The sequence below is a fragment of the Meleagris gallopavo genome, chromosome 12 (genome assembly GCF_905368555.1).
Source record: "Meleagris gallopavo chromosome 12, MGAL_WU_HG_1.1, whole genome shotgun sequence".
Lineage (NCBI taxonomy): Eukaryota > Metazoa > Chordata > Aves > Galliformes > Phasianidae > Meleagris > Meleagris gallopavo.
Genome location: NC_139415.1, coordinates 11,667,022 through 11,683,644, shown reverse-complemented (window position 1 = coordinate 11,683,644; position 16,623 = coordinate 11,667,022). Strand labels below are relative to the sequence as shown.

The window sequence follows — 16,623 nt, the reverse complement described above, 5'->3', positions numbered from 1 at the left end:
CCCAGAGCCGCTCTCAGCTAGCAGAAACCAGATGTTTAGCAGGGCTGGAGACCGAGCAAGGCTGCCTTCCCTTGCCAACGTTCCTTCTCTCTCCTTCTGGTTGCAGATACAGCCCACACAAAGACGCTGATCCTTTGAAGCCCAGGGAACCTGCAATAATTGAGCGCTTTATTGCCTACAAGAACCAGGATCACGGGGCCTGGCTGCGGGGCGGAGATGTGTGGCTGGACAACTGCCAGTGAGTTTTGCCTTATTTCAACTCTCAGAGTTCAGCCCGGTGTTTATGGCGAGCATAGCTGTGGTTCAGACTATTTATACCGCTTTGCACCTTTCGTATGGCCAAGATTGAAATAAAGATGAAACATTAATTATGTAAACCCAGGCATTATTTTACACAAAGAAAACCTGTTTTTGTTTGAACTGAAGATCTCTGAGGTTGTTGGGGGGTTTTTTTATGTGTGTGTGATTCTGACCAGCATTCAAAATGATAATGTGCAAACACACATGCACCAATGCAAATAACAGCACCTTTTTTTACATGAAAAATGAGGTGCTTCAGAAAGAGAGCAGCAAAATCCACCACCTCCCCTGGCCGAGCCTGGTAACAGATCAGCTTTATGTGGTTGGCCGTTATGCTGAATAAGCTGGTAGTGGGGCAGACATGAAACTATGCATCACAGCAGCACGGCAGAGAAACTGGGCACGTGTGTCTTGTGCTCTTTCAGGGCCATTTCCTGCGCTGGTCAGAACAGATATTTCTTTTGCAGTGGAAAACAGATGATCATCTGCATTTTCTTCTGCTGAGCCAGGTTCTTGATATCAACCACAAAGAAGAAAGAGGAGAAAAAGGAAAAAGCTACTTTACAAGGCATATTGTGATAACCGTGCCACGGGTATCTGCCTCAGCATTATCTGGTGTCCAATTGCTGGCAGGGCTGCCTTACCTCACAGTGACCCAAACCTTGTGGGCTGGCTCTGGCAACCTGTCAGATTGGTGAGAACAAGATTGTGGCAGAACACTCTGAAAGGTGATGCTGAGCCTCCTGTCTGTGCTTCCTGGGAACTTATGAGCCAGGGATACCTCAGGCACACCGTGACCAACAAGATGTATTTGCAGATCTCTTGCATGTCATGTAAAGTTTGTGTTGTTGAGTGCCACAGACAGAGGATACCAATGTTCTGAGTGAATTACCTTGCTTTATGAGCTTCCAGTAGTGATCTTATGGGTGTATCAGAATTCAAGGAAGCGGCTTGTAAACCGTAATTGTCTTTATGGCCACAGTAATTTCCGTTTCTGTTGCTACAGTAAGACTTATGTATTGCATTAACAAAACAAATGTTGATACGGCATGCAGCGTACGTTTTATGGGGCCGCAGATATTAAAGGGAAGGCGATGCTGTGTCATGGACTGCCACCTAGAGACAGGAGCAGGACAAGGCAGAGCTGGGTTTTACTTGGCTCTGCACTGGTGGCTTTAATGTATGGGAGAGATGGGTGATAGAGGCGTTTATATACTGGTGTAAATACCATCAAGATACTAACTCAAACTGTTGTTACTCATAGCCTCCCTGTAAGCTGGAGGCCTGGATCAGAAGTTGTCATCATATCTAAAAGCTTTAGAATGTCAGCAAAATTAGAGAACATTGCCATTTTTCGTTTTTAATAAGGAAGGCCTGGTCTCTGTCTTCCTGTTAGTGAAAGAGAAGCAAAGCTGCTTTTATAACATTTCCCCTTGTAGAGTTATGTCATGAAAGCAGCGTGTGAGGCACAAACACAGGGAAGCACAGAGGAGAGTGTAAGGCAAAATATTATTAAATAATAAAAACTATTTGAAGGGAGAGATAAACGTTGATTTTTTTACCTAACAGTGAAAAGAGCATGGTCATTAGATACAGGGGAAGAGCATTATCAGACAAGTAAATAACGGCCAGCAGTCACAGCCATAATTCCCACTTGGAGCAATCAGCTTCATGTCTACTGCTTCATGTGACCCATGTGTACTACATGATGTACCAAAAAAAATTCTCCCAAACAGGAACAAACATGAAAAATCTTGAGTTCTCCCATGACTACTGTTTGGTAACTAAGCCCATCTGCCCTCTACCTCAATGGTTGTACGTTGACATGACTAAACAAATAAAACCCTTCTGACGCACCTCTCTTCTCTTGGCAGATTTGCAGACAACGGCATTGGGCTGACCCTGGCAAGGTAAGTGTCACACAGCTGGTGCTCAGCCTGGGGCACGGAGATGGTGTGAGCAGCCTTTCACTTCTAGCCCTTTCCTTTCTAGCGGTGGGACCTTCCCTCACGATGATGGGTCAAAGCAAGAAATCAAGAACAGCTTGTTTGTTGGTGAGAGTGGAAACCTGGGCACTGAGACAATGGACAATGAGATCTGGGGACCTGGAGGCCTGGATCACAGAGGCAGGACCCTGCCCATCGGCCCGTAAGTTCAGCTCAGTACATCATCACACTCACTGTTTCCACTCTCAATACCAGCTCCAGCACAGAGTGGTTTCTTCAGCACAGTTTGATTTTGTAACTTGCACACAAAGGATTTTGGTTCCACGCCTCTCAATCCCAAAGTCCTTGCCCAGATGTAGTTACAGAGCTCAGCACTACACTATTACAGCTGCGCTACAGGAATTTGATTCCTTCATTAAGTAGTTTCAAAACATCCAGAGAACTTTGTGTGTGGTCTCTTCTTTAGTTCTACAGATCGATTTGCATGTGAAGTAATGTTTTGCTGTTGTTCCTGAAAGCATAGTTATCCTAATGGTAGCTCTGTGGTGACCAAACAGCTCAGCTGATGTTTTTCTGCCACGTTATGTGTCTCAGCTTTGTTTTTTGGTAGTGATGCAATAGGTTTTTATAGTGATAATGAAAAGCCTAGGACTCTCCTAAATGTCCTTTCCACTTAAATAAATGGGCATATATCACTGTTAGTGTTGAGTGCTGAAACTCACAGTGGCAGAACTGTGAACTTGCCACCATTCATACGAGCAAGGGATCAAACTGGTTTACTATAAGTGAAATATGAAATATCTTCTCCTCTCCAGGAGTTTAAACATCACATTCACTTAATGTTAAAACACTGTCATCTTTACCTTGCAGCTTCTATCAGGAAAGGCTCTATTTTAATAAGGTTTCACGAGTTTGTGCTCCCTCAATTGTTTTCAGCCTGATTGGTGAGATCTTTCCTTGTTTTCAAATTCATTTTTACTGCATTTGAGTTGCACTGTTTCTCCTCGAGTTGGAGAAAGATGTGCTGGTACTTTCCCAAGGAGTTGTGCTGACCTGAGGAGTTTCAGGTTTCGCTGCTGCAGAACTCATTTGTGATGGCCGGCATGAATTTATTCATTTCTAGGTCAGTGCCTTAGCATTGCTCTAAGTTCCTTCCCTTGAGGAGTGCAGACTAAATAAACACGATCAGTCTCAGACATGAGAGAACTTGAGATGAACTTGCGAAGTTAGGAAGACTTCACAGACCTAAAAGGCAGGGAAATCCCTTCTCTTCCAAAACACTAACTCAGGAGCAGTAAAAAAAAAAAAAGACAGCAGCTGAGAATCAGGACTGTCCACGTCCAGAACACATTGTCAACCTCATGCCTATGTCATGATTGTGTTTCTCTGTCTCTTTCCAATGTGTTTTAGGAATTTTCCCATTCGAGGAATTCAGTTCTACGATGGCCCAATCAATGTCCAGAACTGCACCTTCCGCAAATTTGCTGCCCTGGACGGTCGGCACACGAGTGCCTTGGCCTTCAGGCTCAACAATGCCTGGCAGAGCTGCCCAAACAACAACGTCACTGACATTCATTTTGAAGAGGTCCCTGTGAGTTATCCTTCCCAGCAAGGCCTGTCAGTTGGCTTGGAAGTGGGTTTATGGGCAAAAAGGGTGTAACGGAGAAAACAGAAGTTCTGCAAGAGCTGCCCGTTGTCTTTGCCAGAAGCAAAGAGAATGGCAGCTGAGAAAGTAGGATGGATGAAATAATAAGCAAATCTGGTTTGCAGCAAACCAGAAGTATAAAAAAAAAATAGTGGCATCAAGTGAAAATCACTTCCATTCTTGTGTGGGTCAGAAACTGTTAAAACAGAGAGAAGAATCTGCACATGGACTCCAGTTCTGCAGACATAAATGAGAGCAGAACCCAGCCAAAAAGAGGCTGACAAATGCTGAGTTACAATATGAACTTCTGGGTGCTGCTCTGAACCTCATCTGGGGGTCTGTGCTTTTAGAGTTATTTCTGTGTTTGCTTGAACAAATATGAGCGAACTCATTGCTAATGTTCACCTCTAGCAGCTGTTAAATCCAACTGCCAAACATGACAAACAAATAAATAAAGTGGTTGGGAGTAAAGTTATTTGGGTTGCTTAACTTTCAGAAAGTTAGCAGACTTGCTCAGATGTGAGGAAAAGTGCTGACTGGTTGGTGGTCCTTGTGCCAAATAGGATGGGAAAGGCAAAATTCCCCTAAAAGTGTTGATCTGTCACCCTCTCATGTCGCACCAAGCAGGCTGGTGACATGACATTTATTTATGCTGGATAAAAATACCAGTCAGAAGTTGCCTGAGCAGTCATTCCCCAAAGGAGGTCGCTGACTTTTCCCAGCATCAGTATGACTTTATGTGGCTTTGGAACCTTAAAAATATATTAGCAGACAATGAGTGAAGTGGCCTTAGTGAAATTTCTCTGTCTCCTGAACCTTCCTCCAGAATTTTAAAACAAACCTTCTCGTTGCTACAGCTGCAATTCTAGTTGTTTTAGCCTTTCCACTGAGGTCAACAGAAAAATCTGTGTCTGCTCTGTCTGACAAATCAGACACACCTTTAAGGAGCATGACCCAGCTCTACACTAACTTCAGGCTTAACGAAGAGGCAGCGTGCAGGTAAAGGAGAGGAAAAGCTAACAGTCCTGCACCAAATGGCACTGATGTTTTTGCCAACTAACAAGACCAACTCAATTAAAAATGATTTTGATGCTTTCATCTGTGGGTGCTCCGTTTCAGAAGTTAATAGTTCTATTAACATGTAAATGTTCTCTCGGAACACCTGCCACTCCAAACTTCATCTGGAGGCATGGAGCTTCAGTGCCATTGAACATCAGGCCTGCAGTGTGTCATGCTGAGCAGCCAAAAATCCATGGCTGTTTGAAGAATGATGATATTAGTGCATACGCTGATTTCATCATATATTAGTTTGCCCCCAAAGCCAACAATCTTTCTGGTCTGTTGAACCATTTCAGTGACCACAGCTGTCCTTTGCTTTGTACTGAAAGTGATTAATTCCTTTCTGGTGACATGAATGTGTCTCACTATTTTGTTTAGATTACCTCAAGGGTCTTCTTTGGAGAACCTGGACCCTGGTTCAATGATCTGGATATGGATGGTGATAAAACATCTGTTTTTCATGATGTAGATGGTTCTGTGTCTGAATATCCAGGCTCTTACCTGATAAAAGAAGATAACTGGTTAATCAAACACCCAGACTGCATTGATGTGCCTGACTGGAGGGGTTCTATCTGCAGTGGACACTACGCACAGGTAAAGCTGCTTAATTTGATGTATCATCATCACTTTAATTATCTTGGCATTGTAAAGCATGACGTCTAGAAATGTGCTTTCTACAGAGTGCTCAGGGTTTAACTGCGTGTGTGCGCAGGAGGTTTTGAATACAAAGATCTTGTGCTTTGATTTGGACACTTTGAGCTGAAGCAGCTTTTACCCCACAAGCACTAGCAGATTAATATTCATAAATCTACCAGCTACTGGGTAAGGAAGGGTTATTTCCTCTCACTTCAAGGAGGGAAGTGCTGCCCACAGTACTATGGTAAGCGTGCTGAGGAGTCAAAATTAGACTTCAGCTCTCATGGTCTTTCATCATCCTGTTGAGTAACCACCAAACCATTCTTCCCACCATGTGAGCTCTCACCCTGCTGTCTGGAGAGAGTCCTTGTTTTTCTCTGTTTTTTTTTTTTTTTTTTTTTTTTTTTTTTTTTTTGTCTTAGAGAGTGTTGAGAGTGTTGCTTTTTCAGCGTAGTGCCACTAAAGTCAAGCTGTAACCACTGGGCTGGTTTTCCTTCTCAAATCCAGACAGAAGGGTCCTTGTTTAACACAAGTCAGATGTCCCACAGTATTAATGTTTTCCATTAATACTTCAGCTCTACTGTAGGCCTATCTGGGGCCTTAACTGAAATACTTAAATAAGGAAATGATCTTCATATTTCTCCATTTTTAATTTTTTATTAAAAAAAACACCAAAACAGTCTATTTTTTTAAAAAAGAAAGAAGCTGAAGAAACGGAATGTACGTTTTAAGTGTATGGTGTACAGGTCACTGTACACTGTTGAAGTGACTGACCTCACACAAGTTCACAGCTGTAAAGTAGCTGAACCTCTAATGTTTTACTGTAATTCATTAACCACTTGATGATCTTTTTTCATCCAGATATACATCCAAGCCTACAAGCCAGCCAATCTCAAAATGAAAATAATAAAAAATGACTACCACAATCACCCACTCTACTTGGAAGGGGCTTTGAGCAAAAGCACTCATTACCAGCAATATCAGCCAGTTATAACTCTGAGGAAAGGCTACACCATTCACTGGGACAAGACAGCCCCTGAAGAGCTGACCATATGGCTCATCAACTTCAACAAGTGAGTGATCCAACTGAATTCCAACATTCCAGCTCAATAATGTAACTGCACATTTTTAACGGGTGAGGTCATTGCTGTGTGAACTCTTCTAGAATTAACATAATTGTTCCAGGAACTCCTTTGAGTTCACCATCTTTTCATTTGACATCTCAGATTCCTGTTTGCTCCTTGGGGAAGCCCTGAAAGATAACACAGTTCATTTTTAGAAGCCTAGATAATTCATTCCTGGTGCATAGAAGTCAGAGGTGTAGAAGTCAGGAGCAGATCTGACCCCTGTTGCTTAACCACCCCATAGAGGTTATGTCTAATTTACATTGCATCGATTGATCCTCAGCCATTAAAATTTTAACTAGCCAGGAAAAGAATAAGTGAATTTTGGAGTGAATTATTTAGTTTGGCTTTTAACATGCACAGGAAAATAATAGTAATGCATTGACTTGTTACAACCTGAGTCTTTGCTATTTCAGGAACGACTGGATCCAAGTAGGGTTTTGTTATCCTAAAGGGACGACATTTTCCATTCTCTCAGACATCCACAATCGTCTCTTGAAGAAAACAATCAAAACTGGAACCTTCTATAGAGTATCTCAAATGGAGAAACTGGAGTACAGATATCCTAGCAAAGGCTACTACTACTGGGATGAGGACACTGGGTAAGGAAATGGCCCTTGATGATTTGGACACCCTTTTGAGAAAGCTGCTGGAATTCTGAGCTGTTTGGCGAATGCCATCAGTTGGGATCACAGCAAAACCAGAAATTCTTTCTGGGAATGTGACCAGCCTTTAATTTTCTTATGACTCCCATGGCTGCCAGTCATTTGCAGACCATGCTGTGCTGTCCTGCCAGTTCCTCTGGGAAATGCTTTGCTAAGTGAATACAAATTAGGAAGAAAAAAAAAGTGCAGACCATAGTAGTGAACTGGAGATACACCCAACCTTTTTTGTTTTGAACAGCAACCATTTATAAGACCTAAGACAGGGAGGCACAATAACCAAGAATGCAAAGTCCGTTGTTTTCTTTTACAAAACTAAGAAAATGTGAAAGAGACTTAGAGATCTGAAATACAAACTATGTATTTCTGTGTAAATGGACATTATAAAATAGAGCTCTAAGGCAGTTCAGATGTCAGCTGACCTCTCCTAGGTTTCCTGACTTTCCCAAAACATTTTTGAGATGCAAACATCCTTTTAAATGTATGTAACATGTTTATTGTTATAAACTCTTGAAACCAGCACAGAGGGTTTTCCACACGTTATTGCAAAGTATTAGGAAGTAGTCCACTGAACCTTAGTCACTTTTTGCATTGAACTCAAGGATGCTCTTCACTTTTCTCCCTTACGTACAGGCTGCTGTTTCTGAAACTTAAAGCTCAAAATGAGAAGGAGAAATTTGCTTTCTGCTCTGTCAAAGGCTGTGAACGAGTAAGGATCAAAGCTATGATTCCGAAGACTGCTGGTGTCAGTGACTGTCAAGCCATGGCTTATCCCAAGTACATTGAGACGCCTGTAGTAGAAGTGCCAATGCCTAAGAAGCTATCTACTGTACAGCTGGTAAAGTAGTTGATTTCCTATGACAAAATTATCTGTTATTCTAGCACATATTGTTCCTCTACTAATGAAAAGACTTTGTAATGGATTCAGTATATTTCATGCCTGTTTTTATGAAATGGATCAGACATGAGAAATTGTACGAAACAGATTCTTGCAAGTGCCAAGTATGAAGGTCTTCAAGCAGTTCAGGACTTCAGCTGAAGTTAAATGTCCAGTCTTTTGAGTCTCTGTTGGGAAGTGCTGTGCTTAAAAGCATAGGATAAATAGTGGTGAGCTGGAAGAGAGCTTGGTCCAGGGAATGTGATGCTGGAGAGATGCAAGTTGTCTTTCTTGGCCTCCCACTCCTCCAAGATATACAGGACAACAGCAGTAGACAGCAGATTGAGCAGCTGAGTGTCTCCTTTGTATATAGGATTCTGCACAACGCTGTGTGTCCTATATTCTGTCCAGTCTGAATCTGAGGGGAAGAAGATATTTATCTCATCACCCTTGAAGCAGGAAATCATAGCAAAGCCTCAGAGAACTGTGTATAAGCACCACGAAGTGAGAATCACAGTCAGCCATTTGGTGAAACAATTTAGATGTGGACAGGATGAGCAGAGAGGTTGCCATTGTGCCCGGTCTCATTAGGAATGCAATTTTGACAAGTCACAGCTCATTATGAAGCTGTCGTCTTGACTGAATTTTGTAGTTTAAAATGTTTACTGAAGATGCAGCACTCAGGTAATGGACACCCACATTAAAAACTCTTTTTTTCTCTCTTTTTTTCGGAACAGAAAACAAAGGACCACCTACTAGAAGTGAAAATAGAAACTTATAAGAAACAGTACTTCCACCTGAAGGATGACTATGCATACATCGAGGTAAATGGGTCTTCTCAGTAAACTTTATGGGACAAAAGAGTTGAGTCACTTTTCCTTTGAATTTTACAAAAAATAATTAAAAAAAAAAGCAGGTCAGCTTGGCCTCAGAGATCTGGAATTCTGCCCTTTGGTGTAATAAGCAGTCCCCTAATTCAAAGCTATTAGTGCTTCTTAGAGATGATTATTTTGCATTTGTGTTTCTTCAATAAACTGATAATGTTCCTTCCCCCCTCCCACAGGTTGATGGTGTAAGGTATTTCCTCACCGAAGAGGGTATTCAGCTGATAGTGATTGATGGACATCATGGGAAAGTAGTTGATCGAGTAACATTCAAAAACTCAATTCTACAAGGAATCCCAGCGCAGATAGAAAACTATGTCAACAACATCAGAAATCAGTGAGTAATTTGGTGCTGGTAAGGCATAGCATATAAGAATGCTGTACAACACATCTTTTTGTGGTTTTGGTCACCTATCATGGATCAGACTGACTGAGCTAACAGTGTGCTTTTGTACCTGCTGACTTTGAGTCCAAATGTGAGCAGGACATGCAGGCAGCTGAGGGTGCAGTGTGTGATTTAGGAACTGATTGAGTCTCCAGTAAGCTACATTTGATTAATAAACTGCAGATCCACACTGATGCTGTGGGTTAGAGATAACAGAAGGCTTAAGTTCAGAAATAAACTAAAGCACATATTGGTACAGATGTGTACAGTTTACATTTTCCTACTGCCTGCACAGTTTCTCAAATAGCAGAAAATCCTGCTAATAAAATCTTTGCATCTGTCCCCTACCCAAACTTAAGGTCTCTGCTTCATTTTTTAAAGTATGGGCACCCAGAAATGCAGAGTTTTTCAGGTGGGTGCTGATTACCCACCAGATGTTCTTGCATACGGGAGAACGGTGGGTTTGTTTGCTGGAATAGTGAAGGAAACAGCATCAGAAGTCCTTTATCCAAAGTGGTTGTTCCTACAGTGGTTTGTGGAGTGCTGTGGGAAATGAATACCTTTCCTTGCTATGAAATCTGTTTTGATTTGAAAACCACAACATAACATTTGATACAAATGTGATTGCTTTGCTGATGAGCCACCTGGTGGGCAGATTGATAGGGTTGGCTATTCTAGGATTTATTCTACAGACTTGAAGGAAGTTTTATCATGGTACCACGCTTGTCAACACAAAAAATGTTTTAAATTCTAAAGGTTGCAAAAAACACGTCAAGTGGTTACTGCAGAAAAGCGTGCTAGTTACTCACTTTTCTTTCGTTAAACAAAGAAAAAAAGGACCCATCGTTCTTTGCTAAAAAGTGCAATTGTAAACCTGTCTAAAGCCTGCTGCTTGGGTTCTTTCTTACTTTAGAGGATGAGTTGTAATTAGGCTTTAGGTGCATTTAAGTCAAGCTGAGCCTCACTGTTTCATCTTGATGAGTGTTAGAACTGGATTAGGATTGGAATTAGGATTAGGGTTAGAATTAGGACTGGAACTGTATGCAAAACAGCCAGCACCTCGGGTATCACTCAGCTGTGTGTCTTTGCCAGGGCTGAAAACTCAAAACATTCTTCTCTTTTAACCAAAAGCTTTCCCAGCCCTCCCCCTGCCGGCCTTTCCAATCCCATCAGGCAAAGACTTCAGCTATGACCCTGAAACTCCTTTAATCCTTTTGCTGCACGAGGTGCCATCCAACTGCAGGTGGGCACCATGCAGTTGGAGGGACAGGACAGCTCTCTGCCCTCTGCAGCACAGAGTCCAGAATGTCTTGCCAGCCTCTCATCAAGATACTGTTCAAAAAGCTTTTAAATAGGTGTATAGCTTTGTGGATGTGAGAGGAGGTGCTTCTAGCAATAAGTCTTTCAGTTCATCTGAGCAATTCTCTTCAGGCCAAATTCCATTTTTTTTTAACCAAAAAATCAATTTTTGCTAAGTTCCCCAGGAGTAAGAAAACAAAACATTAACTGGACTTATTTTAAAGAAGACACCTAATAGAAATTAAAGATTTTACTGAACTGAAAGTAGAAAAAAGAGCATTCACAAAGCAGCCCAGCAGTGCAACCCATGGATTATTTAACACATCAGGTTTTCTATAGGAGGAAACCCAATGGATCATAATTCTTTTACTTCTCTTTTGCCACCACCCAGTGCTGTTTTCCCCTGAACAGTTCCATATCCAGTGCAGCTGTTTGGGTCTAACTGCAGCACTCAGTTCAGGGTTGGAGCTCTGCAGGCACTGCTGCAAAATTAATTTTAGCAACTTGTGTCCACTGTGATGCCGAAAGCAGGCCCAACAAGGCTCTTGTTTTGCAGCACTGCAAATGCCAGCTGAGACAGACAAGCTTCAGTCATGGAAACCTGCAAGATGGAATGAAATTATTTCATCTAGGCAGGTGTTCAATTATTCTGCCTCACAGATATGCAAGAATGGCATCCCAGCTCTACTAAATGTCATAGCAAAACTTCCACTAATAACTAAAAAAAAAAAAAAAAAAGAGGAATTCTGTCTGCTTCCTAATAGGTTTTGTTGTCAGCATTGGCAAAAGCCATTAAAGCAGAAAGCATTGCAGCTCGTAGGTGACTTGGGGTTGCACAGACAGGGGTTACCAGAGCTCCAGCCAGAAAAGCAAGGAATGGTTCCTAACTCCTCACCTCTTTATAAATGACTTTTTGTTTCCTTCAGCTCTATAGTGCTGGTGACATCTAAAGGAAGATTCATTTCAAGAGGACCATGGACTAAAGTACTGGAGAAACTTGGAGCTGAAAAAGATTTTAGTTTAAAAGGTATCAGCTTCTAAAAAACACAGTTCTAAAAAACTTTTGATTATTTCCCTATGTGGTTCCCATAGAGGCACCTTTTCTGGGCTCCTAAACTTCACCTTGCCTGTCCTATCAGCATGTGCTCAGACATCCTGGGAGAAGACATTTGCTTACTGGGAAAGGTTGTATCTACTGCAGCGTTAAGTGCAGTAGATTTACTGCAGCAATCAAGTGTCTTGATTACAAAGCATCACATACTGCACTGGTATATAATTCTTCCATGCATATAGCTCTGGTCAGCTCTAACTGCAAACCTTTTTTTTCCTGAGCATATGCAAACAAGCAAACAACAATGCCTTCAATTGTCAGCTCTGAAGGGGGTTTCCTGGTCTCTTTCTTCTCTGCTCTGTATCTCACAGTGGCTACTGTTAATTAATGGAAGCACAGAAGTTATGTATACAATTTTAATTAAACCTGATATGGAAAATATTTCTTTAATACCTCGGTAATGCATTATCAGCAACATTTATATGCACATTTGTGCTCCTGACCACCTGCATTGGTCCAGCAGTCTGGGTGTATGTGGGTGTCTCTGTTTGCAGCCCTGATACACTTCTAATCTATCTGCTCTGATTTGCAGAAAAAATGGCTTTTGTTGGATTCAAAGGCAGCTTCCGTCCTGTCTGGGTGAAGCTGGTCACTAACGAGGACTCAGCTAAAATCTACCAAGCACTGCCAATTCCTGTGGTGAAGAAAATGAAGTTATGAGGACGCAAAGCTTTGCCTTCTGGCTGCCAGCACTGCCCCACTGGGATGGACTACTGACTGTTCATGACAGGCACATTACAGTGTGCTCCAGAAGTGTAGCGTTTTGTTGTTGTTGTTGTTCGAAAAAGAAATCTTACTGTAAGTAGCTAAAGTGGCCGCATGTGATGGAAACGCATTCCTCTGTGATCAGCGCGTGTTCTGTGATCGTCGGCACTTCGCCAGTTGACTTCCATTGATGTTGACGCTCATGTCACTAAGCAAGGTTTGACCTGATCTGCATGCTGCTGGTTTTAGCAGCACGCCTATGGTGTGTTGTCTCTGGAAAGGTGAGCTCTAGGGCTAAAGGCCACTGAGGATTGTTGTTTGTACCAACCTCTAACTTGTCCAAACAGTTTTCTTTCCCCCTGGAGTAACCAGCCAACTCAAAGCCTGGTTGAAAATCTAAGGTAGAAAGTGTGGATTTGAATGACTACTTAAATGCTAGGAAATATAACTGGACAGCAAGACTTTACCTTAAATTTTCTCTGACAACTTATCAAGCTCTTTGGGATCTGTGTTTTATGTATGTGGCACATAGTTGGGGAAGAGAGGGGAGAGGAGCAAAGCAAGTATGCAAGAAGAGACTGATGCAACCACATCCTTCTGCTTGTTCAGAAAACTGTGGTTCTCCTGTAGCTTCAGTTCTTTTAATAGAGGTTTCTCAAATGGTAGGTTTTCCTTCAATCAGCAGCCATAGTCTAGAAGGAAAGACCTGTCAGCACCAACACTTCCAGCCCTTTCCCTTCAGTCCGACCATATAGATATTCAGGACCAATCTAGAAGGTGTATTGTAGACAGCCAAAAAGGGCATCCTGTTCAAGATTTCCAGTTCTCAGCTGGGAATACTGAGACTTGTGTTTCTCAGCTACAAATGCGTTGAGCAGCACTTACCTTTCCAGATTGGGTCAGTCTCTTGGGCGTTGCTCTCCAGCCAAGTCCTTGGCCTTTGGGCCATGAGTATCTTAACCTTCTGGAAGAGTTATGTGAAATCTGAGTGGAAGGTGGCAGAGGTAGAAACTTTTGAGGTCTTACCAGATAGCTGAAGAATTAGACTGGATATCCCATATGCTAGTTGGATGTTGTGTACCTGCTTCCCCCTTCCTTCAAAGCATTAGGCTGGCAATGAAGGCAGAACAGTGAGAGTCAGGACTCCTGCACAGACATCTCCTGAAGGTGGAAAATTAAGCATTGTCTTGTAAAATATTTTAAGCACTTCTGATGTTCAGTGATGTTTCTGTTTGTTGCTCAGAAATGCCATGAAAGCGTATGCAGAGGCAGTGGTTGTTATAAGGAGGTTTAAGACAGAAGTTTTAAAAGTAAATATGAAAGTCAATTTTCCCAGTATCTGGGTTTGTTTCCCCTCTTTGTCTCTCTCTGCCCATATTGCTACAGAAATTATTCTGACTGCTGATAATTACTTCATTCTGCTCTGTTTTAATTAGAACTCCAGTAACTAAATTGCTCCCCCCCCCTCCCACCCTACACACACACTATCCAAAATACTGTCTTTTAGCTAGAATGAAAGAGCAATGATGCTGCAGGTCATCCCACAACAGGACTGATGCTGAACTCTGTCAGCACTGTCCCTTCTTTTTAGATCAGTATCTCTGAAAGGAAAAGCAATTGTGTGAAAAAGTCAGATAGCACTGTAGGCTATATTTCCTTCCAGCCTCTCCTGGGTTTTGAAACTGGAAATGTTCTTTTCAATCTTATACCCAAGCTTTCCCTTTTCCCTTGCTTCTCAAAAGGAGCCTGTTAGTGAAGGAGCAGCACAGTTGTTTTTGGGTTTTAGGCATTTGCACTGTTTCTGGAATGGATGGACAAGTTAGTTAGGAGATGGTGGTGTTTGTTTGTTTTTTCCCCGGTGTCTTACAACGGTTTGGGGAATTTCACCCTCAAAGCAAACTCTTTCTTGAAAAGGTCCCTTTTTAGTTCAGCCATGGTGAGCCAAACTTCACTTACCTGACATTCTCTGATAGCTGAAACAGAGTCAGATCCCTGAAATCGAGAAATACACTGAAAAAAAAAGTCCCTGAGAGTGTCAGGCTGGTTTATGTACACATCTTCTTTCCTATAATTGCACCTGTAGCAGTGGAGTACACGCGCTTCCACGAGATGGACCAAAGTGCGAGCATTTCTTTCATGAGCACTTGACATGGGCAGGAAAGCGAGGTTCAGAATGTACCTGGTTTGGGATCTGGTTTTCCACACCCCACTCTGTGAAGCACTGCTTCCCTGGTTGTTGGAGGCTCCCTCTATCTGTACATGTGCAGATGCCCAAAGGACCATGCCCTGGCTTCCTCAGCTACTGCAAGAGTGCTGCATTTGTGCTAGAGTTGTAGCTTCTGATTTTACAATTTTTGGAATTCTCAGGGTGAAATCACAAGACTTGGCTCTAGGAAAACTTCTTCCTAAGAAAATCTTGTCTTATTAAGAGAAGAACACTTGTAAGTAGCTCATTCTGTCATGCAAAGCTTGTCACATGGGGCCTGTTTGGAACCAGGGCTGGGTCTCATGCTGTGAATACTTAGGACAGGATCACTGCAGTCTGTAAGCCTGAGGGATAATGGAGCATCATAGCAGTGTACTGGGGCAGACACTCCTGTGAAATGCAAAGGACTCCCACTGACGTGACTCGGATGAAGTCAGTGGGTTACTCTGAAGTCACAGCTTAGCCTGATGCCGTCACCGGTCAGCAATAGTTTTGTGCCATATGATTCCTTTTTGATCTTCGACTGTTGTAGAAATTGCACGTGCACATTTTGACTAGTGAATTAACTAACTGGCTGCTTGTACTTTGTATGTCCATTTAACAGCCCCTGCACCAGCTGCAATTATCCTCTTTATAAGGTTTTATTACTGCAAATGTTCCCATCTCTGCCTACCCAGTTGCCATTGTCAGGGTGATTTTTTTTTTTTGACTGTTTTTTGTTCAGACGTTTGTTTGTTTGGATGTTTGGGGTTTTTTTTTGTTTTTGTTTTCGCATTCTGTTCAAATGCTTGTTTTACCTGTCGCCGAAATAGCTGGTCCTTTTTCGGGTTAGATGTATAGTGTTTTGTACATTTTCTTAGAGACTTTCCAATGAAAAAGATATATTTTCTATTTATTTATTACAATGGCACTAAGACAACTAAATTGCAGACATACGAAGCATCCTTACTGGAGTTTAGCATTGGCTAGGTTGTTAAGGAGGTCGGCAATATGGCTTTTCTGATAATCTGCTTTGCACTTGAAAGCTCTCTATGTCCGCAGAATGTGGTAATGAATTGACTGTCTGTTTTGTGGTGACAAGAGCTGTCGGGACATTCGTTCCAAAAGATTGTGGCTTACAACTGAAATAACATGTAGTTGTTTGGAGTACACAATGTTTATCAAAATAAATATTCAATGCAAGTTTCTCATTTTACTTTTGTGTCTTGCCTCTTCAGTGTACATCTGTAATGATGAGCTGGCGTTTGCTGGAATAGCTCCTTTTGCAGCCAACAATGTCCAGACCATTGCACCCAGTGCCTCAGCTTTGCTCTTAGCAGCTTGCTTTCCTGAGGAGATACAGGTGATGCAGTGTTGCTAGGTCTGAAGTGGACATCAGCCCAGGACTTGTTACATCATATGAGAGAACTACACTGCTCCTTGGTTACATTCAAAGACAAAACCAAACGTCTTTAGTTTGCCATGTGACGACTTGGGGAGGTACTGGTGTCCTCTCAGCCCCGTATCTCCCACCCTATAAGCACACCCCTTGTTGCTGGAGGCAGGGGATGCTGTGGGATATGAAGGGCACTGAGAGGACCCCTGCTGCTGTGGGGGCAGAGCTGTCACACTACAAGACAATGAGAAGGCTGTCAGTAGAAAGCATCAACAGACGAAGAGCACCTGAGTCATTGCATATTTCCATGGGTGTGGGTGGTTAAGACGTGTATATACAACATAGATAGGAAGGTATGTATAAGATGCATGCATATCAAGGTGTATGTGTATATGTGTTCATATTTAGC

At 42.2% G+C, this 16,623-nt stretch overlaps 1 protein-coding gene across 4 annotated transcripts in view; it reads left to right on the top strand.

Moving 5' to 3' along the window:
* CEMIP (cell migration inducing hyaluronidase 1) overlaps positions 1–16,034 on the top strand; it is a 105,591-nt gene extending 89,557 nt beyond the window's left edge. For all 4 annotated transcript variants that reach the window (XM_085234188.1, XM_085234185.1, XM_085234186.1 and 1 more), the window contains exons 18-29: positions 107–238; positions 2,175–2,210; positions 2,293–2,448; positions 3,657–3,837; positions 5,329–5,544; positions 6,448–6,659; positions 7,127–7,312; positions 8,006–8,210; positions 8,987–9,073; positions 9,313–9,470; positions 11,744–11,844; positions 12,461–16,034. In XM_085234188.1, the coding sequence (XP_085090314.1) occupies positions 107–238; positions 2,175–2,210; positions 2,293–2,448; positions 3,657–3,837; positions 5,329–5,544; positions 6,448–6,659; positions 7,127–7,312; positions 8,006–8,210; positions 8,987–9,073; positions 9,313–9,470; positions 11,744–11,844; positions 12,461–12,588 (1,798 nt within the window). In that variant the 3' untranslated portion in view covers positions 12,589–16,034. The remainder of the gene's footprint in view (positions 1–106; positions 239–2,174; positions 2,211–2,292; positions 2,449–3,656; positions 3,838–5,328; positions 5,545–6,447; positions 6,660–7,126; positions 7,313–8,005; positions 8,211–8,986; positions 9,074–9,312; positions 9,471–11,743; positions 11,845–12,460) is intronic.
* The last annotated feature ends 589 nt before the right edge of the window (positions 16,035–16,623 follow it).